General features: G+C 37.6%; 1 protein-coding gene across 1 annotated transcript in view; it reads right to left on the bottom strand.

Moving 5' to 3' along the window:
- Window positions 1-2490: 2490 nt before the first annotated feature.
- The window catches only part of PDS5A (PDS5 cohesin associated factor A), a 77759-nt gene continuing 54085 nt past the window's right edge, over window positions 2491-26164 (bottom strand). Inside the window, exons 18-33 of the mRNA XM_080343557.1 lie at window positions 25964-26069; window positions 24471-24631; window positions 21751-21874; window positions 20455-20613; window positions 20141-20209; window positions 19336-19472; window positions 18906-19029; window positions 18438-18642; window positions 17853-17967; window positions 14636-14768; window positions 13884-14003; window positions 12678-12740; window positions 9862-10007; window positions 8525-8630; window positions 5399-5751; window positions 2491-3594 (exon numbers count right to left, since the gene is read on the bottom strand). Coding sequence (XP_080199683.1) covers window positions 3591-3594; window positions 5399-5751; window positions 8525-8630; window positions 9862-10007; window positions 12678-12740; window positions 13884-14003; window positions 14636-14768; window positions 17853-17967; window positions 18438-18642; window positions 18906-19029; window positions 19336-19472; window positions 20141-20209; window positions 20455-20613; window positions 21751-21874; window positions 24471-24631; window positions 25964-26069 — 2125 coding nt within the window. The 3' untranslated portion in view covers window positions 2491-3590. The remainder of the gene's footprint in view (window positions 3595-5398; window positions 5752-8524; window positions 8631-9861; window positions 10008-12677; window positions 12741-13883; window positions 14004-14635; window positions 14769-17852; window positions 17968-18437; window positions 18643-18905; window positions 19030-19335; window positions 19473-20140; window positions 20210-20454; window positions 20614-21750; window positions 21875-24470; window positions 24632-25963; window positions 26070-26164) is intronic.

Here is a 26164-nt window from a genome sequence, read left to right as displayed (position 1 = left end):
GTCCTGTGACTGCTGGCAGCTTATCAGCTCCGCACACCTGCAGCCTGGCTGGCAAGCCGACTTCACAGCCCAGCTGCTTTGGTTCGGGCAATTTCCTTCAGCATCGGTTTGGGACTTGATTTCCGTGCACTAACCCACCTATTACTGCTGACAAATATAAAAACGGAGCACACGTGCAAGCAAACTAGGATCCATGTAGATGATTTCTTAAAGCCAATTTCCCATGTATTGTAAATGTTTGGTGATCCCACATCTTTTTGGATCTTCAGAGACAGTTGGGCTGTGATAGCCCCCTCAGTTCACTTGAAACTCAAGAGCCAGTCTGATGTTGAACCTGGTCCAACAATGTATCTAAGGGCTGGAAGTAAATAACAAATCCTTATCTAAAATGTATCAGTTCTAAAACTGAAAGGCTTGACAGCACGTGCAGAAAAGATTTGTAATGGATGTTATTTTTCCTGTTTAAGATTGCTCTAGAAAACATTATTGTTTTGTCTAAAACAACTATTCAGATTTAATTTTGTTGAGTGGTAGAGGGTCAGTAGGTTACAAAGTATGTTCTCAGAACAGCCTTACAGTCTCACTGCTGGGAAAGCCAGGCAGTCCAGGCATCAGGAGGGACACAGAAACAGGAATAAATGTATGTCTGCCAAGAAACAAAGCCACACTTCCATGAAGATGGGAGCTTAAAGATGATGAGAACTTAGTTCTAATTATGTAGCTGAAGGTGAAACCTCAGCACCTTTAAATCCTACACGGGGTAAGGGCCATAAAGACTGGGTTTTATCAGGCTTCTTTTTATTCTTTATCACACATTAACAAGTAAAAAAACGCCGAGCATCAGTTTTCTTGTTACAATTCTTACGTAAAGTATTTTAATACCCCACTATGGCCAAGTACAAAACCCCCACCTCTTTCTTTGGAATAATTTGCCTCCAATTCCACAGTCTCATACTGATTACTCTTAAGCATCAGTAGCAATGCATAAATTACGTATATATAACAATTTGTTGTCCCCTGTACTTGCCTGTGTTTGTTACAAAGGCGGATGGTTCCAAGTGCTGGCTGTCAGCTGCTGTGAGGAGCCCTGGCCTCAGGGGACGCGGTTCTTATAGAAAGAGGCAACTCCAAGCTGTACCCTGGCAGCTCTCAGGACTTTGGAGAAGGACAGAAGTTCTGTGTGTAGCCTTGCCTGGGGCAAGTTCTGACACGAAACCAGTGGGTCACCAGTGGACCTTTCCTAGAGTTCATATGCTGCATTTTTGCTCAGTCAATTATACTGTTTTTGAAAGACAACTGAAACCCCTGCTCTAAGTGCAGCACTGAACCTCCAGAAACCCCTTCTAACCTAAATTATTCTGTGACGACACCTTGAGTAACTTGACATTTGAACTGATTAATAACTGACCAAAAAAACCCAAACAAACAAAAAAGCCAAACCCATACCAAAAAAACCCAACATAAACCAAAAGGGGAAAAAAAAAAGAAAACCATAGACAAAACCAAAAAACTCCATAATTATCCACCTCACAAAAATCAAAGCTTTTGGAAAACCATTCTGAATATTTGTCAAGATTTCTAGATTCATCAAATCCAGATTTAAATCATTGTTAGAAGCACACCATAAGGTACCAGAGCTAATTTCTAAAAGAGAGATTCTTTTTTAGGTAGCACCAGAAGACTTCTAACAAAAACATTTAAAATATAGTTTAAACCAAAATACTGTAACTTTTGCACCAGGGAAGCATTTGACCAGAGCACTAAAAAGAAACTGCATTTTTGATCAGCAAATCTCTCTTATTTCAGCTTTAGAAATGAAAACCCTGACAGATGTCTAATTAAATGCTTTTAAAATCCTCCCAGCCTCCCTCCACAGTATCACAGTATCACAGTATGTTAGGGATTGGAAGGGACCTCAAAAGATCATCTAGTCCAATCCCCCTGCTGGAGCAGGAACGCCCAGGTGAGGTCGCACAGGAACATGTCCAGGCGGGTTTTGAATGTCTCCAGAGAAGGAGACTCCACAACCTCCCTGGGCAGCCTGTTCCAGTGTCTGTCACCCTCACTGAGAAGAAGTTTCTTCTCAAATTTAAGTGGAAAAAACATCCATCAAAGCATTTCAAATCCTGCAAGTCGAAGCGCCCTGCCCGCTCCAGGAGCGCCAAGCAAACCTCAGCTCCTGGCAACAGCATCCAGCTCTTCTACACCGAATCCAGGGACTGCACATTTCCCTTCTTCCCACACAACTCTGCAAGTAACTTCACCTAGAACACTTCTCTTTTACCCAGGGTAACTGTCTGCATCACAACTTCTGTGCTCAACGCAAAATTTCGATGAAGGTCCATGCACAGATACAGCAAGTAGTTTTCTGTAAAGAAAAAAAAGACTGGCACGTGACACCTAGAAGCGTTTATTTTATGCAACAAACTTAAATATGATCATGTGTACATAAAAGTGTACACTGTTTCTATGCTGAACAATGCCAGGAAACATAATATTGATGCAACAATCTTCTAAAATAAACATTAAAAAATGAGCCTGGACAGGAAGACAAAATGCAAAACAGACTTACTTCCAATCAGCACAATGCTTAAAATTGAGAGCAATCCTAAACATTTCCAACTTTCCTTACAAAGCTGCCAAAGTCCAACTATTTTTAAAAATTGATTTTTTTTTTTCTTTACATCAATAATAAAAATCTGGTGGCAAACATTATAAAATCAAATGCTGGACTGTCTTTACTCCTTTAAAATTTCGAATATTCCAACAGAACCACAGGAGTAAAAACACTTAAAAGTGATATATGTTTTTATAAAACAAACATCAATATGTACACTTATTGCAAATTATATTAAACTAAAATGGAGGGAAAAATTAAAAAATGAAATGTCTACTTGCGAATTAATAATAATTTTAAGTGATTACTTTCCCACTCTGATAAAAATCAGAAAGCAACATTTATAAAATTGCCACCACATGACTTTTCATAGCAGGGTCTGAAATCTGTACATCTTATTTTTGCAGAAAAGTAGGCAGGCAGAAAGAATTATACATAAAACAGTCTCCAAAAGTAAAGCAAAAAACTTTTTGTGAGCTTTTTTTCCTCTAGTCTCGTTTAAAATCCATTCAGTAGACTTCTACTTTTTCTGTGAAACATGGGGATACCTGGCTCTAGGATCACGAATTGTCAATGTCAGTGTAAGGACCTCCTCTGGCTTTCTTTAAAAAAAAATGCAGCATGAAAATTAATGGTGTAAATACACTTTTAAACTCCAGAATGCAGGAACTGGAACCAAGTGTTAAGCAATTTGCTTAATTATTGACTTTTCATAAAAAAAGTCTCTGGGGAAATAAGTACAGATGCTTTTAGCCTCTCTCTCAAGAGTTTCTGCTTTACATTTTCATTGAGAAGGATTAATTTCAGGTGAAAGGGAAGCATAGTTTTCCTTCTGGTTTCAGAGCTGAAAGCTGTGTGTTTTGAAGTAATTTCAGTTCTTGTACAGGAAATTTCTGAATCCTAGTTTTTGCAGAAGCTTGGAGCATGCCTTTATTTGGCCTTCATTTCCTCCCTTTTGGAGCGAGTTTTCTTTTTACCTTTTTGGGGGCAGAAAAGGAAAGAAAAGTTAAGGACATGGAAATTACAACTGATTTTGAATCAAATTCCTACCTACATACTTTACAATTTAGCTTTTACACTATTTTGTATATTCTTCCAACTCCATTTTGTATCTTCTTAACAATTACATAATTAATTGAATATAATTGAATTTTCTTATTGCATAGCACAAGTTCCTAGTAAACTTGGAAATACACAAGTTTAGTAATAATAATTATTCCATAACCGAGTAATGTCTTTTTCAGCATAAGCAGAAATACATTTACCTATAGCTTTTGCTGGAATCAGAGAATAAGAATGCTAACATGTTGTAATTTACTGTATTTAATTAACTAAGTTTATAAAAATAGCCTTACTTAAGAACCAGCACTACTTCTAAAGTTTTTTCCAAGCATTTACAGTAACTTATAGATGTCTACTTAAAAGCAAAAACTCTACCAGATGTAGCTATTTTTACACACATTTTTCTAGAAGACAGACAGACAAATTTCTTTGATTCCTTACTGTATAAGCTACAATAACCCCCGCCCCGAGTTGTCCTATATAAGATGCCTGCTACACCTTAAGGAATCCTCCCTCTGCTATCTCTGTCTCCTCAGTCTCTTCCTGGCTGCTGCCACAGGCCTTAAAAAGATCCATTGCATTTTGGGAATATTCTGGGCTGGAGTCTATCTCCAACAGTGAATCTCCATCACTTCCAAGCACCTGGCTTCTGAAAAACGTTAACAATGGTTTGGCATTTTTTCCAACAAACACTGAGGTATTACATATTTTAAAGAAGTTATCCAACAGAGGTGGTTTATTAAAGGCTATGGGTAGTGCAATTTGTTATGAAGACTTAAAGAATTTTGATGTATTAAACAAACATTGCAAGGCAGTACACAATTACTCTCTTGAAAGACCAAACAATGTACTAGCGTATGAACCTTGCTGTGAGAGCAAAGGGTAATTCTTTTTGACCAAGGCTCTCTGCAAGATCTTCAATTTACAAAATCTCTAGAAAGAATCAATTCCAATGATTCTTTCCTCTCTTAGATTAATTTGTGATTTCTTCCAGCACACAGGTTTGCTGACCTTATTGCTCTACAGCTTTGGACACTCTTGCATTAAAATTATTATTGTATCAGATTCAGCTAAACAAATTGCTTAGCGTTTATGTGCATTTGTGGTTTGCTTATATTAGAAATCAAATCAACGTACATAAACACTAGAGTACAGAGAAATAAATTATCATCCATGAGCTGTTTTGAAATTTACATAGTTCCAAATTCTGCTTTTCATTTACTTAAAATATATATTAAAATATTGTTAATATTAAACAAGCACAGACCAAACATATCAGAAAGAATTACAGCTAGAATTACAGTTTTTTCTGTTGATTAAAGATGATGATTTTTCGAGCCGTTATTATCAATGAACTGGAGCAGAGCACAGCACTTGAATCCCTGTGTACCTGGCGGTAATGAATGTGCTGAACACCCTCAACTCTCAGTTCTTTTACAGAGCAGCACCAGTACGGGGAACCAGGATGCAACAGGCAAAAACGGGTTAAATTATCCTGTTCTCACCAAACAAATTCATTTCTCCAATTCCAGCTGCTCTGGTACTTACTTTGAAAAACAGAACACAAAACAAGATACGCTGGACCATTGTGTTTATAAGTCATTGTGGTTTAGTTGTGCCCTTTAACACAGGTTAGATCTGCTATAATGGCAAATTTGGGGTCTGACTCGAGACAGGAAAGGCCCGCCCCACCCATGTATTTCATTGGTTTATTTTTACCTTTGTAGATCGATTTGTCTCTGTGCTGCTGCTGGCTTTTTTGCTGTGTCTTGCTGTTTTGGTGCTTTGGCGTTACCTGCCTCCAAACTCCCTGGACTTTCTTGACTGACTGCTGCCCTTTTCCTTCCCCTGACAGGCGGTTTATTAGATTCCTCATTTTTTGCAGAGGTGCCCTGAGGTTCAGGTTTGGATGTTCGCCCTCTCCTGGTTTTTGCTGCTAGTGATGGTCCTGTTTCATCTGCATTTTTTTCTTCTGGTTTTTGATGAATATTTTCAGTTCCAGATGCTGTTGCTGTTCTTTTTTTCCCACGTTCAGTGCTGTTTCCTTGTGTCGCCTGATCAGAATTAATCTCCTGGAAAATAAAAAACATTGATGTGAACAAAGGAAGGATTCCCAAAGGTAAACTCAAATTGTTACCTCCCTCCAACGGAAACATGAGTTTATAAAACAGAAAGTAAGCATTGTTATAATCACAGAATCATGTAATCATTTTGGTTGGAAGAGGCCCTTAAGATCATTGAGTCCAACCATAACCTAAATCTAGCACTAAACCATGTCCCTAAGAGCCTCTTCTATGCATCCACATCACGTGGGCTTAGACCTAGTAAAAAGTTTTACCAAACGGGATTTCTGACATTAACCTTGCAAAAAGATTTTCTACACTGTGTGCAATGTTAGTATGTGCACTCAGTCTATCTTGTAGTTGCTTGGAAGTGAGATTAGAGTAAGATTAATAATCTCAGCTCTTCTCCTGATGGTTCTTTTGGGCAAGCTCCTTTACTGCCTCTTTGCCAACCAACAGGGGAGAACTGAGGAGCAAGAGTACCGATTCTGGTACACCAAATTACATTTACTTCAACATATGCAAATTTTGAGGTCAACCTTCAGTACAAGTGCAGATTACTACAACCCTAAACGCCAGTGAAAGGAAAAAAATAAACAAGGCTTGCTGGGAATAAAGGGAGTAAGACCTAGTCAAAAATGAATCTTGCAGCCTTTGGTAAGTCTTTGTCTAAATAGGTATGGCCTATGTGCATGTTTGTCTGATTCCAATGAAGAAAGCAATGGAAGTCATTGCATTTCATGAAGTGGTGCCTGTGTATGTGAAACAGAAAGGATGGTGACGTGGTGACAATGCAGGTCTCTGCACAGAAAAGCATCCCTGTGGGAACCAAGAGGGAGCACCTGGATGCTGGACCTTCATTTGAATGCCGGCGGCCAAAGCAGCGAGGCGGAGCAGCAGAAAAGGGCACTGCAGAAGCATGGCCGGGATGACTTCGCAATTTCCAGCACCGCAAGCAAGGTCACTCACTATTACAAGCACTGCATCTGAACCAAGGACTATTTTGTTAAATGTTCTACTGTTATTTCTTGACTGTTTAACTAAGTCATGGGGTCTCTGTAATCTTTATTACTGTTCTAGCAGCTTCATAGGAGCCATTTACACCTGTGATTCAGAAGATAACCGCTCCTTGAAAACTTCAACCTACGACAGGTTTCAAGAACCTAGAAAGCATTTTTTTAAGATTTATTTCATAAATGCTTTGCCTAACTGCTCTGACTTTTCCAAAGAACCCTATTTTGGGGAAAAAGAAGAAAAAAGGAACTAGCGTATCTTGAAATTTGGGAGACTTTTTTTCTTCTTCATTAGCGCATGGATGTGAATATCACATGGATTTTATTTTAAAAGATTTTTTAAAAAATCTGAATTCTTCTATGTGATGATACAAATCCAAAACACCTGCATATGACTCTCATTTCATCCAATCACAAAGAGACTGAGTAGATATATAACTTCTTAAAACATGGACAGCATAAACCACCATGTATCCCTACATCGTTAAAAAAAAAAATAAAAATCTATTTTGCTTTTAGAATCAGCTCTGGTCAAACCTTCTGTTGAAAGCAGGGCCTCAATTATCCAGGGCCCTCGACAAGCCAAGCTGTGAGCCACAACATTCCCCCACTTTTCTGGGCAACCTGTTCCAGTATTTAATATTCTGCACAGTGTCGAGGGGTTTTTTTTTTGCTTCTACCCAGATGGAATTTCCCCTGAAGCAACTTCTGCCTGTAGCATTTTGTCCTGCTGCCATGCAGCACTAAGAGAGTACCTCCACCAGCTCCATAAATACCTTGAAGGTACTAAAAGACTGATCAGATTCCCCCAAGGCTCCTCTTCTCTAGGCTGAACAAACCCAACACCTTCGACCTTTCCTCATACAACAACCTCTCTAAGCCTTTCTCATCTTGGTGGCCCCTCTGCAAGGTTCTCTCCTGTTTTTTGGAGTCTCTGCTGAAGTGGGAAGGACACAGCATTCCAGGCGTGGCTGAATGAATGCCACAGAGGGTGGAATAATCCCATTCCTCGATCTGCTGGCTGTGCTCTTGCTGGTGCAGCCCAGGACCCTGGCTGCCCTCACTGCTCAAGGCACGCTGCCAACCCACACTGTGCTGCTTGTCCCCTGCCATGGTCCCCAGGTCCTTCTCAGCCAACCTACACCCTCAGCCAGGCAGATCCCACCTGTTGCTCTGCTGCCTGGGTTTAAGCTACCCCAGGTGCAGGACTTCGCCTTTACCTTGGTTAAACTTCTTGCAATTGTACATGTTATAAGTTAAGAAATCATTATGATTTAAGCATGATCTTCTCTCTCCAATAGAAGGTGGGAAAAGCATTAGAATTCCTCAGAGTTTAAATAATATTTATTTGTGACACCATCCAAAAGTTACATGTTGATTTCATGCCAAAGGAGCACTTGAAATTTTCCTGGCAATATCTTCAGTTAAAGCTACAGGTGTCAACCATCACTCTCAATCACAGCCTTACTGTTATTTACACTGGAAAACACAGAACAAAGGTGGGAATCTTTTGGAATTTTAGAAAAAAGAAGTCCCTTCCAATTTGTCTGTGCTATTTTTGAGCACATGAGCTCTATTAATTACTCTGGATAAAATAAATAGTTTTGAAAGTAAGGGCTCTTCTATTGGGCTAGGGAAGTGCTATAACTACATGAAATGAAATCAGACGTTACCAGTTCCTCGGAGACCACCTGCAGTGGTGTGTAAGGAATAAACCCCCAATGCCAAGCTAATTATAGAGAGATAGTCCATAAAATCTCCAGACATACCTTGTTTTTCACAGGTTCTGTCTTTGCTGGTGTGACTGAGATAATCCTCACAGGATTTTCTTCATTTTCACTGACCCCAGTTTCTGATATATCTGAACTTTGTTCCCTGGTAGCATAATTGGAGACAAAACAAAGCCAAAATACACAAAACAAATGAAGAAAAATGCTTGCAATTATTTAAATAAATAAATGGATATAAATCAATGCAGACAGGCTAAATTACTTTAAAAAGAGTTGAATTTTCTTGAGTCTACACTTATATTTTCTCTACCAGAACTAGGAAAGGTCTGAAAGGGACTGGCTAGTCACTGAGCCAAATTCCTTATCAGAGACACAATGGCATATAGTTCTTTTTTGCAAATTTAAGTCCAATGCTCTAAACGAGGCTGTATTCTTTTTCAGATAGAAAAAGTCGATACTGGCAAAGGTCGTGAAGATAAATGAAAACCAGCAATGCTCAAACGTCCAGTTAATTTACACAAACACACAATAGTTCCAAAAACAAAGTAGTTAAAAAAATAATCAAGATACCACAGCATATATCACACACACTAATAGAGCAGATTCTGAACTGAGCTATACTTCCTTTTGGCCTTATGAAATGTAGCAACCAGAACCGATTTTCTCTACTTTCTTTAACCCCTCACCCTTCTCTACTTTCTTCAACCCTTCACCTTAACCATTCCAAAACAAATAAAACAATCTTAAAATCTGAAAGTGAAAACTGGTTCTCCAGATTTATGATAAATTTTAAAACTCTGGATCCACATAAAAATAACACTTATTAGAAGACAGACCAAATACTACAATCATATGTTGCATCTTTCCACTGAGATCCTGGTCCTCTTCAACAAGCTCATTTTAATGGTGTTAATCTTAAATAGGTCAGAATAATTCATTTACATCAAAAATGTTTCTTGTTACTAATCATGACTAATCCTAATTTTTACATCAAAAACGTGCAAGTTGCAAAATCTGTTTAGTATAATTATGGCTGGTCTCTTCATATATTTTCAGATGTAAAAATGTTATGAATATTAACACCCAAAATTTCAGACAGTATAGTGTCCCTTCTGTTGTATTATATGCTATTACAGGTGTACCACACCTAAACACTGCACTCAGTTTTTGTCTACTAGAAGAACCCCAAACAAAAAGCAAAGATGGAGATTTTTACCTATAGAGAACTACTATTTTTTTTTTAAACTGGACAAAACAAAGACATTCTCCAAACACATAAGCACACACACCAAATCATCTCCTGTTCTAAAACATATGAACACACTGGAGAACATGAAGTAAAAAGAGCTGATGAAAGAAATTTCCAATTCCTGTACCTTGATCTGTTTCCTGCAGAAGAGCTGAGCTCAGAGTTCACACTGATGCTGCTGCCAGTCTCTGAGCCTGCAGTTCTAATACACGGTCTCCTTCCAGTTGCAGATAACGGTTTGTTTACTGTACCTAATACACCAGTTGGTTTTGGCTAAAAAGAAAGGTTTAATCTTAGAAATGGAAACTTCGGATACATATTTAATCTTTAAAATATTTCCTTCAGTATTTTCAAATACTTTTTCTGGGTTAACAGTCTCAATCACAATGCCATCATTTCAGAGCCACAGACCTCATCTTTAATTAGAAAACACTGTCTATCCTACTTTTATTTCTTGTCGTTTGACAGCACTTCACCAACTGTCTTCGAAGGGGTAGCAGGTAGAGAAGTCCCAATGAAACCCAGAACGTTAGATAATATTAGAGGACCAAAAAGGTGTGTCAACATCCTGTATTTCCAAAGCAAAGCACCTCTGGGAAAGGCTTTCCAAAATGTAATGCAGAATTGGGTTCACTGCGACAGCAGAAAAAGTATACGCTTTTCCTATACAGAAAACCAATATAAAAATATTTAACACTATGTGTCTATTCTGGAGTTCTCCAACACAGTAATGATATTTTAGATTTTGCTGCTGTCCTTTGCCTGACTTGGTCATGCTAGGTAGGCAGGAAGAAGTTTTTTATTTTGTCTCTGGAGAGAAGTCAAGGAAGTTTTCAGAACTGGCATGTCACATTCTTCATTAATTTTACATTTCCTCAGAGACCAGGTTAATTTATTAAGACATTCTCATAAGAAAAATTAATTCCCATGTGCTGAAGTTATGAGGGAGCAGGAAGGAGAGAGATACCACAGATGCTGGAAAACATTTGGCTAGCAAAAAAAAGCAATGATTCCTGTAGAAACAGCTTGTTACTGAGCACGTGTTCAGTAGCTGCATCATCCCAGCGCTAATACTGTACAACATTGACTTAAATATATTGTTCTGGTAATGTTTTATTTGATCTATTTATGGAGTATTTTATGAAAAGTAGGAAGGATTTGGTGCAATTAATAGGAAAAAATGTTTAAGGGGGAAGAGAAAGTGCTTCTGCAGAACCCATAGGTTGCAAATTGCTGGCACCTCGTGCCACAAGGAGTTGTGAAGGCAGAGTACCTGGAGGTTCAACGCTGAGCTGATGGATTTGGGACACCAGCAACATCAGCAAGCACACAGTCTAACATCCCATTATAAAAATTCTGAATGCTGGAGGAGTATGAGGGGGAACACACTGTAGAAAGTGGCAAGGCTTGAATGCTCTCCCTAATCACGCTGTTTCAGCCCATCAGCCAAAAAGGACCACTGGTCTGAGGCAGCAGGACATCCTTATACATCCATGTTTTCCAAAATGGAAGTAGACAGAAAAAGAATCCAATGTTTGTGCACTCTATTTGAGCATGGAATAAATGTCTGTTTTCCCAGAACATTGAAAATTACCTCAATATTACTAGCTTGGTATAGGACATCCCTCCCCCTCAAATCTGCATGAGAGGGGCTTGTCTTACACCAGTAACATTTTTTAATTGAGGACATAGTTTTAGTCTGCATTGCTGAGTGCCTTATCAGAAGAGAAATGTAGCAAGTTTACACAGCAAATCAAACTTGCTTCAAATGCTTCATTCATTATATTTGAATATTGTCAAAGGTGAAACAACCACAGCAGTAGAGAGAGACCTCTCCTTCTGAGGATATTTAAAGCATGAGGCCGGTACTGGCTGCTGCTAAAGCAGGTGGTGGGTTCTCAGCCTGCTCCCTCCCTGAGGTAAGCCCAGCCCTGCTCCCAGCAGCACCTTGGCTGGGCTCACAGCACGGACACAGAGCAAGGAGAGGCAGGATTCTGCCAGCTGCGCAAACCTCACCCGCATGAAGTCTGACAGGGGAAACTTTTTGTATAAATGCAACATCAGTGTGAGAGAAGCAATTTTAAATGATATGGCTATTTACAGAGGGATTGTTTGTCTCTACTCTTACAAAGAAAAATTACCACAAAGTTCTGCTCTAATGGAAGACCTTATAAACTAATGCAGTAACAGTTCATGGAACACAAAACATGAAAATTAACATGAAATGTATATAAAAACCATGATTTATACTGTTATCAGGATTTTTATATTTTACAGGACAGTCAGCATTCTTTCAGTAAGCTCAAAAAAAACCCCTAACAACCAACCTGCTAATTTATTGAGTTAGACAAAAAAGCATTCCTACGTAATTTAACCAGAACCTAGGAAGGACAGGTTCAGAATCCCAAGGAAGAACAGCTGATATTAAAAGGTATAAAAACGGATTGGTTTTTTTTTTGTATGTTCCTCCCCCTGAACCAAAAGACTTGGTATTTTCTCTCCCCTGTGAAGCTATCAGCCAAATTATGTCTGAAATAAATGAGAGATTCAAAAGGGTGTAGACATTTGCATTTGATTTTAACATCATTAACAGCTATCTTAAAGATATTAAGAAGAAAATTTAAGACCTCCAACACTGGTGGTGTCACAATTCAGTATCTGCATCCTAACTTTATGCCACACACATTTGAGTAATGGAAAAACCTGTGGTCATGTGAAAATCTGTAGTTAATGAAGAACCTAAGCCTCAGCGCACAGGTAACAGTCATGGTGTTGTGTACTCACCAGCTAGTACGTTAAAGGCATTATTTACGCCATCAAATAAAAGAATGACATATTATTGTACACAAAGTCTTAACACAATTTTTAAACTACAGCAGTCCGGGACATTTAAAAAAATCTCAAGAAACATTAGAAGAATTTTAACTTGTCAAAATGCAGTACCTTTCCTGTCAAAAGAAGAACCCTTATCTCTTCTGAAATGTAATTCCTGTCATTGCAGAAATCCTGTACAAAAAATGAAATAAAAATCAGTTTGTGTTTGATCTTTCAATCTTGCTGTTATATTCTTTATATATACACCAAATTAGATGCTGCTATCAAGTGCTACAGATATTTCGCACCACGCAACCTGCTGACAAATAATCAGTCTAATAAAGATAGGTCAAAATAGTATTTTAGAGGAGATTTGTAGGGAGCATTGCTGAACGACAGTATGCCATACTTGAAGTTGGGATTAGTGTTTTTTCTTCTTGAATGACATGAATTGTTTGAAATGAAGCAGAACTGCCGTTTCTATTTTTTCACTTACATATTTTTAATGGGAAGTCCAAAGAGGAAAAGAGGTGCCGTGTTCTCTAAAGTTGAAAACTGCTGCCTTTGTCACTCTGAGTACAGTTTACACAGACCAAAACACTAAATCTGAATGCGGGACGCTATCACAGACACCAGCTCCCTGTCACCACGGCACCTGCCATTTCACAATTAAAAAAGCAAACTAGATTTTGCTTTAACAGACTCTGGAAAGGCTGCTATTTAACAGCCTAAGACACTGAAAAAATGTGAAATATGTTCTTCAGTACAATCAAAATATCAGGTCTAGTCCAGAGAATTACTTTGGTTCCACTTACACTTTTCAGAAGTATTCCCCTTAAAGAACAGCGGTGCTGCTGCTGACAGTAGAGCTGTGCTCACTAAGATCACCAGTCAATTAAGGGGACAAACTGGTACAACAAGCAAAACAGCCGAACAGCTACTGACAGATATAAACATACCACGGATAATATAAAAAATGTTCTCACTTTTTTTTTTGGTCTGCTTTGCATTGTAATTCAGTTACACAGTCAGAATACACATATATTCTCATATATTCAGATGGCCTTGTAAAACACTTTAATGAGATGATCTAGCAAAACAGGCTAACATATCAATATTTATTCTAATTAGCTCTCACCTGGTTACAAACATTTCTGGCACACATTCATAAGACAAATAACATAGCATACAGCCGATGTTAAAAAATGTAATTGCTGAGGAAAAAATAGATGCATTTTCCCACTCATGATATTATGTTATGGAGATAACCAGCTCTCAATTATAAAATCAAAGTATTTCCCCTTATTACTTTGGAAATTAAATTAACAAATGTACCTTCTCAGGTTGTGTAAAAAATTTGGTTGGCAGTACAGGGTCCTTCGGTGAATCTGCATTGCACAAAGCACTTTTGCTGTTGATTACACATAGTGCTACATCACATACTGTATAAAGTTTCTGAAGAAAAAAGAAAAGTATGCTTTAGGAATTACTGTTTCTACAGTGTACAGTGAATGTAGTTCTTTAAAAAGTTTATGTGTTACAATAACCACCACTGAAGACGTATTTTGTAATGACATCATTAACCGTACTGCTGGCTTTTCAAACACATACAGTAGTCCCTTTTTTCATATGATACTATTTAACAGAAACTAATAATACTTTACATGTTTATGCTCTACAATAGAAACTCCTATTCAGTCAAATCACCATAGATGGATTCTCATCTCTGCTACAAACTAATAGGCTTAACAGTAGCTACATAGTACAGTATTACCCAAAAGCAGAAGATATGTATGTTGGGAAATTAGGCAGTAGAAGTTAAAATAAGGCAGGCAGACAGTAACAGGAATAGTTAACCAATTTTGCCTATTAACTTTATTAGGCACTGTGTGCTGGATAAGGTCAGCAAGGTTCTGAAAGAATGAGATTGGCAACATACAGACAATGCTCGCAATTAACACTCTCTCTATAATAGACCATAAAAATATCTGAGCTAATGCTTTCAGATTTCCTGCAAATTCTGTTCATCAACTGCTTGTGAAATCCTCTGCCCATCACCCAACACTTATCTGAACTGCATTTCTTACTTCATTTGCCTTTGGTTCATCAGGAGACTGAGCATCTCGGGTAAGTTTGATGTTTTCTGCCATTTTTTTCATGAAGGCATGGCTGTTGTTCTCATTCTTTGTCATTAAAACTTCAAGCATGAACCACAGACACCTAAAATGCCATAAAACCACAAGCAATTATATTCCAGCTTGTATACTGCAGGTCCGACACATAGCAATGTCTTAAAAATTTTTGACAGCTGTACTAGCTTTTCCTCAAGAAACCACAACCAATTTGAAGATATCATAAACAGATATTATCATCCGACGGCATAAATAGAGTCTAGACCTTTAAAACACAGTCTCAATTGTACTCTTTGGCATAAATCTGCCAAATTAGTGTGCTTCTCTTATATCTGTAAACACTGCCCAACCCATCAATATTTTTCTCTTCCAAATATGAACAGAAGCAAGAATTCTGGTGCTGTCATCACCTAGATAAAATTCTGTAATCACTGCTTTGAGCTATGTCTATGTTCCTATCAATGATGTACCGTAACCACACTCAGAACAGGCTTAATCAAATCCTACTGCTGCTGGGCAGTTACCCACATGACGAGGTTTAATACTGGAACTCACACAGGAGAGGAGATCCAACACTGAACAGGTCAGATACTTGCTAATGAAAAGAAATCCTTACATATGGGCGTAACGGAATTAGCTTTCACAGTTTTATTTCTTTAAATCTCATTTACTTATAGGGAGAACCCAATATATTTTGACTAAAAGCTTGTTTTAAGAATTTTTCAATTATGATACAGGCACAACTAGCTCATCCAAATTCGCTGTCAAGCTTCAGAGCTGCATATGACCAGTGGGTCAACCACAGTCATAAAAATAGTAAAATAACACTTAGCTGGGAAAGACTGAGAAATGCAAACTTTGCCAGTAGCTAATTTAATTCAGATCTCTGGAAGAGAGATTACCTTGCAGAAAGAGGCCAATAAAAAACCAGAAACACAGGATGACTGAACATCAGAATTCCCTGTCCACAAAAGCCCCAGTCTTCTTAACTGATACAAATTAAAGACTGTAATGCAAGAGATGAAGCAGCATTTATCTCAAAAATTCAAAGTAAACAAGGGTTGTGCTCCGTCAAAATACATACTTAGTTATCTGGTGTACAAATAAAATAAGACGTGCACATTCTGACTTGCATCCAAGAGCTACAAAGGCTATAAGTAAACAAATGCATCAGATACCTTTACATCTACCTATTCACTATTCTCAAGTACTTAAATGAGATTAATACAGGACCGATAAAATGCCGCGCTGACCCAGCATCTCCAAAATCCTGTGCCATCCAAAGATTACTATTGAGGACAAATTTTACCCTGATGATTCCAGTTAACACATGTCAACTTCAATAGCTTGATTTCCTCACAAAATAAAAAAATTAAATAGATCATTATCAACCTTGAAAAAGACCTTTCCAGAACAAAAGTGGGATTTCATGTAGAAAAATATGCACTGAGAAGAACACAGTCACATAAAGTAAGCTCATTCTCTGTATCCATTTCAGTATTTTTGGAACATGGAATCAGAAGAAACAAACAATGACTCAAAAAACTCACCAAACTCAAACCCAAACATACCGCTGTAGGACAAGCTTCAAAAACTCCATAAGAATAAATATCACAGACTATGGTTAAGGAACTTGCTAAGCATGTACTTACTTTATGTGGCTGTATTTAGGCCACATAAAGCCAAGATGAACTACAGAGACAACTACAAAATGCACTGCCAGTCTGCTTTTCCAAGATTGCAAGCATCTATGTTAACACTTCAAAGCCAACACTGCGGCTCTCAGAACTCTTTAAAGAAACACTGTATTACATTATATGAGAAAAATGTTTTGCATTTATCTCAGGAGACTCTTCGGAGAAGTATTCCTGCCAAAATTCCCGTACAGAGTATTTCTTTGTTTGGAGCAGCCCTCTCTGGCTAGTTCAGCCAGCCTGCGACAAACATGAGGGAGGAAATTTGACAACAAAGGAGAACTATAGAAGCAGTTTCCAAAAAAGCTCTGCGCACTAGAAAGCACTTCTCAGAGCAAGTATTAACAACCACGCATCAGAACTTGTTCCACGCATTTTGGATAAAGTACTTGCTGGAGAGTGCTTTCAGATGTTGCCAGGAACAAGGAGTCCTGGGACAGAATGTAGACTAGACAATTAGGTAAGAAATCTTCACTGACTCCAGGTTCTGATCAGGTGTGAGTGAAGTAACTCAGAAATCAAAACAAATTATTTTTTTCATTTAAAGAAAGAATCAGACTTGAACTCTCACAGGTGAAGGTGCAAAAAGAATGAAGATGTGAACTGGTCTGTTTGTGTCAAGAATGAACTGCTTTTCTGATGACGTATATTGTAGTACGTGGTTATAAATGCCTTTGTAATACCAAAAGAACATGCCTCACACTTCCATCAAAAATAAATACACGAAAAACATGAAACACTAAAACTAAAGTTGCAGAGGGGATGCTTTAGCTATTTTTAAGAAGTGCTAACACGTAGGTATTTTAAAAAATTAATTACAAGACAAATACAAAAGCTATACTTAGGTGTGGAAGTTTATTTAAGGCACACAAGGCGGTCTCAAACTGGAAATAGAAGAGAGCAAGCTTCTGTATGACACGCTTCTGTGCTGAATACATTAAGAAGCACTAAGGCTGCACTGCAGACGTACAGTGCAAACGATAAGTCAGCAGCAAACTTAGCATGAATTCTAGTAGGTTTCCATAGGAAATAATAATTAACAAAAAAAGAGTTTCTAGAGAAACAGGACTCTGACCCTGCACCAGTGGCATTATATTTTCAATTCTTGGACGAGCTCTATATTTTATAAGTTCCAAAATATTAATATTTGAACTGAAATTACTGGGCATCTCCTTAATGTGTTGGGAAATAAATAATATAATTTAGGCACAAATAAGATCATCTAAAATCATTACAATACTTCAAAAGAAGCTTAAACAACTCATTAATTTGGTATACTACGGTGTGATCTACAGGCTACCATTTGGGCTTTCAGAATATGCCGCTACGCAGTTGTTAATGCCTTCTTCCCTTGGTTAAAGTGTTACACGTTTCCAAGACTGCTGTTATGCAAAATAAGGAGTTACTCTTCCTAATCAGTTTTTTCCAAGCACAGAAAAATTCTCAGTATAACAATTATAGAATCCTTTGACACTTACTCTTTGACATCACGAAGCTGATCAACATCCTGAGGTTTTGTGAAATCTGGATCATGCGCCAGCAAGTGAATCATATATGGTACCACGTATTCAGGCAGCAAGGACAGCAATTTTTCTACAGTAACAAAAAGAAATAATGAATAACCTCTTTACTACACACACACATATCACAAGAAACACTTTTTCAAAGTAAATTTCGACTTGCATTTTCTTCCTACAGATTTTACTTTTAATGCATCATTAAAAAGAAATGAATGAGTTTTACTAGTACAAAACTGCTTGGTCTTACTTCAGGAAGAAAGTCATAAAGCCTAAAATATCAGAAAACAGAACTTCATTTTTTGAGCAAAACAACTACCACAATAACAGCATTGTAGTTTACATGCAAAATTCTCAGCAATGTACAGAGAAGTACTTTATGCTAAACTAAGTAAATTTAGATTTGCATGTATCTGCTACAAAGATAAGGAAATAAAACTTATCCAGCCTTTCTTTACAAAAACAATTTACTTAAATTTTAATGATTACTCCTTCCATTTTAATCTTTGACTATTATATTCTGAACAATTTAACCAAAATACTAACCGTTAGCCATAGGATTCTGTTTAATATATTCTCTTCGTATACTGATGTTTTTGAGCAAGCACTGTCTGGCATGTGCTCTTCTCTCTTTCACAGGGTCTTTGGCACACAAAGCGAAGATTGCCATATATTCCAAAGGGAGCAGTAATTTCACAAGTGCCTTATGCAGTTTCTGGGCAAATATCTGCCTCACTTGGTAGCACTCATCCTATAGCAATGTAAGAGTACAACCATAAAAACTTTGGGGTTTAAAATAAATAAATAAATAAAATTCAAGGTGGAATTATGCGGAAACTTTTAAAAAATGTCAATGTGTGTAGCACAATAAATATTTGAAATTTCAAGAACTCTTCTGAAAGCTGCAGCGAGGAATAGAAAATACTCAGATTTGCAGCAATAACAAAAGCTCATATGTAAGGACTCTGAACTCAATTACTTGAAAGTCACTTCAATTAAAATGTGGATACTTACATTAATGACAAGTGCACAGAGCTGGAACTGTTCTGGGGTAATTATTTCATGGTAACAGGGTTCCTGTGCAAGCTTCATTATTGCACTACCAGCAGCTAATCGCAGTCGAGACATATCCGATTTACTACACAAGCATGAGAGGGAAAAAACAAAACACAACTCACCACAACTATTCTTAAATTACTTGCATGTCAGGACTCCTTTTAATAAGATGAATGAGCAATTAAAGTTTTTCTCTGTCAGCTCAGATCACAGTTCTATAGCTTCCAATCAAGCTAAATTAATTCAAGCAAATTTGTGAAAATAAGGTGCTCTGCTTTCCCCACAAGAAACTTAATTCCAGTCAAATGAGAAGAATCAAGTTTCTTGTTTTCATATTGCTGCCTAAATGAAAGCAACAATTTTCCCCACAGATTTTCTCTTTTCTGACCTGATTCGCTTCTGTTCTGTCAAGTCTCCTTCGCTGACAAGCATAGCTGATAATAACCGGAGTGTGGAATTTGCAGACTTGGACTGGTTGTTTTTCATACCCAACAGCCAGCGTACCAACAGTTTAATTGCTTGCACCTATCAAACACGAACAAATCAACAACGAATTTACCTCATTAGATAAGGCACTATAACCTATTGTTGCCAAACTGAAATTTCCATTGACTCCTATTTATTAGAGCTGATATATTTTTAAAGGAACAGAATGAAGCAGTAAATATTTACAGAGTGAAGAAGGAAGTAGCAGTCTTTGTGACATCAGGACATTTCAACTATGGTTCAGTGTCTTCTCACAAGTGCATCTAGAGGATGCAGGATACTGGCTACATGATTAAAAATAAGAGCAACTAGATAAACATTTCTAGAAATGGCCATAATTAGATTCACAGTAAATAGCCTATGAAGATGAATTAGTAACATTCATCAGGGTCTCAATTTATTTAAAATCTGTTTACAGTCAGCAAAGTCAAACTACCTTTCTTGTAAGGAAAACTAAAACTTTTTAACCTCTTATTTTTTTCTCAACATAATTAATATCCGTAAGTGAAGACACCAAAATGCATAGTTTCTACCAGTTCTATAACTGTGTGTATCATACACAAAAACTCTAGAACACTGCATATTCTATGGAGACCAATATAAAAGAACTCAAAGGGATTTATTCTAATACTCTCAATTGCACAATTTGGAAAAAGTGAATTTTAAATCTCAAATATACACATTATTACTGACAGCAGATCATTCACCTTTGCTAGTACTTCTGGAGAAACTTCTTCATCTGGAGACCACAATTTGCCATTTTGCTCACCTGTTGACTACAGACATTCATGTAAGTTTAAGAAGTCGTTCAAGCCACACAGAAAATTCAGAAGTAAAAATGGAAAAAAGTCACGGACTAAGCTTACTTTCACACAAAGATCTTTTCTAATGCAATTATCACTGTACTAGCCATTTACAGAATGTTCCTTTATCGACTGCTTTAACAAAAAAGCTCTATTCCCCACGGAACTAATAACAGGTGAAGAGAATAGGATGGACTTACCGAAAAAGAAAATCTTACCCTGTCATTCATTAGGAGATCTTTTACAATGAAATTTGCAACAACAGATTTCATTGGAGAAGCAAACTGGTCTGGAGCCAACATAGAAATATGACCCAACGAGACCAATGGAGTTATAAGTTGTTCTGGCACATCAGCATTCAAACTTCTACTAAGAGGCTGAGGAAGGAGGAAAAACAAAAAGTAAGCTAGCATGACTAAAAACAATTTCTTTTACTGTGGGATTGCTGATGGGTTTCACGGTTTTTCTATAAGCATTAATAAAGTTAGCAAACCAAACCAGAAAGAATGTGATTTCCTAATGAAATGATTAACCAAAAATCTCAAATGAGATAGGGGCAGAACAAATTTTGTATTTTCTTCCTGTTTCAGTGGTAAAACACATTTAAACCTGGGAGACATGGGAAAAACTGGCTCAATTGTATTCAGGAGCTGTGAAGATCTGAATCATAACTCCAAATGGCAGGAAAACAAAAAGAAGGTAAAAAAACCTTGGAAACCACCAGTGACATTTCTTTCAGTGATCAGCATTTCCCTTCCAGGTAACAGTCACCAGTGCTGCTGTATCACCCAGCACTCTCACACCAGATTCTGGAATTAGGGAGGGAACATGAGCTCCCACAGATGTCAAACTCTGTAAGCTTAATTCAAAGCTTTTCACACTTCTGAATTATGCATAGGTTCAAAGATAGCAGAGATTAAGAACTTAAGATATTTTACAAGTGCAGATTAATAATGTTATTATTTAAGAGATTACTGTGAAAAGCAATAATCCCTCTGCTCTGTATAAGGTGATTTTTTGCTTTACAACTTGTCTAAGCAAGCAGTAGGTGAACAGTAAGCTAATGTCTGAGCTTATAGTCAAGTAGTTATTCTGCACTAGCTTCCTCAGTGAGAAAGTGCTGGATGTGCAAAGACCTTAAAGCATGGTAATTTAATACAGCCTGAAAGTAGGAGATGTTATGTCTCATTTAGGATCTGCTAAATGTGTCCTCATGGGATTTAGTGTGGATCATTGCAGCATATTTAGCTTATTTCCCCCTAACTTTTCCTGTGTAGACAAAAAGGAGTACTTTATCTATCAGACATCAGAATATTAAGAAATTGTGACTGTAAGATATAAACATCAGTAATTAGATATTGTAAAGTTAATGACTTATCTTGACTACCATGCACCTATAGGCTTCCTGACCTCATACATTGTTATCTATTAATAAACAGTATGCATTGAGTTAATGTTAATTACTAGCATAAATTAAGAACAGCAAAAACAAATGTTAAAAACAAAAGACATACCTCAAAGATCTGTGCAAGTTGCACTTCTTTATTTGAAAATATGGCATGTATACAGTGAACAGCTTGTTTTGCCTGATGAGGTGTGCCTCTTTTCGCTTTCTGGTGCAAAATTGGAATTAGTGTTCTGTGAACATTAAACAAAATACTTCAAAATGCAATTTGCAATCTACAAAAATAAAGCTCTTCACCTATATAAACGTATCTTTACAGTCTTATAAATCAAGCATTCCTTTGAAGTCTGTTCAGGAAAGATCGTAATCACAAAGTGAAAAGCAGAATAGAGCTGTATTTAGTGATACTTGTTGAACATGTGCCTGTACACAGTTAAGCAGAAAAAAAACCCACAGGGAAAAATCGAACATGAAAGAAAATAATGATCAAAATAAGGCTGCTTAGAAAGCCTATATTTATGAGGTGGAGAGAATCTGACAAGTTCAGCTAGGGTAAACTCCTGGGCTTCTTATTCAAGCTGGAAGTGACAGGGCTGAAGAAAATGTATGAAAGTTTAGAATAACCACAGAACATCAGTGTGTTTATAGGTCCCTCCTGCTTTAATTTTGGTCTTTAATTGCAATATATACTCAAGCAAACTACTGCTTTGTTCTGAACTTTTGAATTTGAATCCCTCAAAATCCATCTGCTGGAGGGAAGAGCAGGGCAGAGGCCACTGCAGAGGCCAGCGGGAGGCTGGTCAGAGTGTTTGGTTCCAGTCCTGAGCGAGCACTGGGAGGCGGCCTGGCCCCTGAGACACCAGCTCATGAGGGTCACCTCGCAACTCGCCCAGCAACTGACTCGACAAAACAAAATTGCCTAGAAAGCTTCTGACACAGAAACATCTAAAAAAACTTCCTTGCATTCTTGAAGGGCTCAGTAACAATACAGCATTCCGTGCATGGATTGTTCAGCACCCAGCCTTCACTGGCACATCCCACATAATCAAAATCAGCACCAAGAGGTGGAAGCGCCTGAAAGGTTGAAAGAATGATGTCTCAAACATTTTCCTCAAGAACCACACAAAACCCCAAAACAAAAAGACCTCTAGAAAAATGTTAACAGTATCCTAAAGTAGGAGGATGTTCTCCAATCTGTTAAGACTTCACAAACTGGATTAAATAAGAACCAAAATAGCAAATAATTAAGTAAAACCCTTGTTTAAAATAAGGACTTCAGCCAAGCCTCAGTGCATCGGTTGCAAACCATACCTCATCGCACCCCAACCGACACTGATCTGCAAAAGGTGAAACCTGACCCGTTTACGTGCACATTTACATGTCTTACATCTACAAGTTTACACGAGGTCACAGGCTCTCTTTGAGCATGGCCAATGATTCCATCAGACTCCAGAGTTATGCAGCGGTCCTTGCCCATCAGCTGGTGCACAAACCCATTCATTTTCCATGTGAGAAAGAACTTGGGCTACTGCTGGTGAGCACTGCTTCAACAGCCTGCCAGCGGTCTGCCCACAAGTGGTTTAAAAAAACCTCATGAAACAGGTCACTTGAAACAAACTATCTGGCTGATTATATGAAATCTTTTGTTTACAATAAAGACTTCTGAATATATGAAATCCAGAACATCTGCTTGTCCTCAGACTTCTTTTTCCGGTTTGGGCTTTCAGAACATTAACCTGACTTGCTTGCAAACCCTGCCAAGGACTAAACCTCCATTTTGACAGTTATATTTTTAAGTTATTTGATGCTGCCCAGATGATACTTCAGCAATACCTGGCTAAGGTATTTGGCACAAAGCCAAAAGAAAAGTCAACAACACCAGCTCCTTTAACAGAAGATGACATTCTCTAGCAATGCAAAGTCTTGACTGAACTCTAGTAGGGAACTACAGACAATTGAGACAATACTGGGAACTACACTGACAATGGGGAATTGCTGGGTTTTTCCTTCTCTTCACCTCTAACAATGTCTTGAAAGGCATCTCATATGTGATCTTGTAACATTTTTCTTTTGCCCCAAATCTGATTCAAATCCATAAGAATCACTGAGGTTACGTCTTCAATTCACCGAGAACTTAAGGTGTACATTGGTATGCATTTTAGCAAGATGCTATTTCAATATACGAGAACTTGAAACCCGTGCTTTATAATCTGGATTAGTGAGCTATTAACAGGCTAATTTTAAGGTTTCAGACGTTACCCACAAGATTTTAAATAGTCTGTGAATACCTAGTAGATTATGCAGCTTTAATCGGCAGTTAAAGCATGAATTGCATAATGACAACTTATAGACAGCCAATTATTCTTTGTTAGAAATTAATGTCTGCTTTTGGATCTTGTTTCCCAACTTGTTTCGTAACAAACAGAGCTGTTAACCATCAGAGACTGTACTTCTGTTCCTTATAAAGACAGAAAAATTGTGTGAAGGACAGATACGAGTAGAAATGATGCCACAGGATTATATCTTTGCCATATTTTTGCCATTGCTTCTTTTGTAACCTATGAAACATGCTACCTGCTGGTTTTAATGAGTCTATTATAAGAAGATTTTTAAGAAGCACCTAACATCTTTGGTAAATACACAACAATTGTGAGAATGCAGAATTTAAAAACGAAGAGACAGAAAGGTAGTGAAGGAATACAAAATTATGGAAGAGAAGCTGTTCACATTTGCAAGACTATGAAGTAATTTTAGGGGCAACACAGTGAATAAACTATCAAGAGGCAGAATTCCAGGTATGAAAATCAGGACATAAAGAAATACACTTACGATCTTATCTGTGGCAGGTCTGTTTCTATTTTGTGACCCGTGTTTCTGAAAATCTGTATGGCTGCCTCAGCTACTTTATCATCTTCCATCCTGAGGCACTGCAGCAGAGACTCATACGTCTCTGCAGAGTGGAACGAGGTAGGATGTGTAAAGGACAGAACCTGTAGATACACATTAAACCAGAGGTATATTTATTCATGGTAAAGGAATCATCAGAAAACAAAATTATGGCTGTTTATGAGCATTACCATCAACATAAATAGATACTACATGCTCATATGAGATTATTACACTCCATAACTACATTTTGGAGGTGATACATCTGTTTTCAAATAAATTAATCTATGGTTTGTTCTTCAGGTCCTCCCCTCTTAATTTCTCTAGAATCTATAGTCCCTGCACAGAAAAGACATTAAGAAGGTAAGATATCTACAAACAAAACATAGATTACTGTCCTTTTAATCCAAAGCTAATGAAATAGAACCCATTCTGTAATAATAGAAATGTCAACTCAGAAACTAAGCATGCAGGGATTCAAGGTAGGGCAAGAAAGAACAAAAGGCTACCCCCAACCAAAACTACATTAAGTTCAGATAACATAAGGCAAGGAGAACAATGAAAAGTTGCATGTATTTTGGGTATTCTTTGGATTTATCTTATCTTGGTTTCTTCGATCAGAGTTGCCTACTTGAGTGAGTATCAGTGTGTGAAATAACATTCTTAAAGATATCCACACCACAGCACCAAAATATTCAACCTTGGCAGATTTCTATTCTGGGCTGCATTAGCAAACAGACATTACTTCCTTGCATACTCCTGTAGAACTATTTCTACCATGGTTGCCATTACCAAATTTGGTGTGATATACCTCCACGAACTCCACCTCGTTCATTCATATCTCTGAAAAGTCTCCCTTTAACTATGTAACCTTCCTCTCTGTTCCCTCCTATATTTTATACTGCCCTTTGCAACATGTTGAAAATGAAGTCTCATTAGGGAACTGCCAAATCCATCACAGATGTTTTCCAGATATTTCAAATCCTTCTTTCTCCCCCAGCTATTTCCCATCACCACCGAGAACACAAGTTCCTCTCTCCCCTTTTCTCCTCTACATAACCTGGCTCTTGGTTTATTGCTTGCGTTCCTTCCAGTACCATATAGGCCCCAAGGAACATGCCTCTTCTAATTTCCCCATTTCTCTTCCTCTCACTTTACCTCTGCACCTTCTTCTATTTGACTGCCCTAAGCAGAAACAAATTTATACTTTAATGTGCATATTTCAATTCTTGGCACTCTTTTGAAAACATACTTCTTCCAAATTCCTACTTCTTCCGTTATTCTTTTCCCAAGCACGTACTAATAACCAAACAGTTTCACACATTAAAAAAGTATTATCTAAATAGTAACTATTAAAACCATGCTAAGATTAATTCATTAGTCATACCACTTTTGTCCCTTCCATTACAAACTATAGCTGCATTAATGTAGATTACCTTGAGAAGTTCAAGTCCTGCACGAATAGCAGTATCAGGACTTACACCCTCCTCTTCATCATCAGCTGTCCCCTCTATGGATTTATTCATTAGTTTTACTAGTGCACTGAAATAAGAGATAAAAAATAAAAAAGCAAATGAATGTCACAATGTACAACTTTAAACAAGTAATCTTGCTGCTATCTCCAGCCTTTTTGACAA

Source organism: Nesoenas mayeri (assembly GCF_963082525.1).
Source record: "Nesoenas mayeri genome assembly, chromosome: 4".
Classification (NCBI taxonomy): Eukaryota; Metazoa; Chordata; class Aves; order Columbiformes; family Columbidae; genus Nesoenas; species Nesoenas mayeri.
Note: the sequence above shows the minus strand (reverse complement) of the source record. Positions and strands in the feature narration are given on the sequence as shown.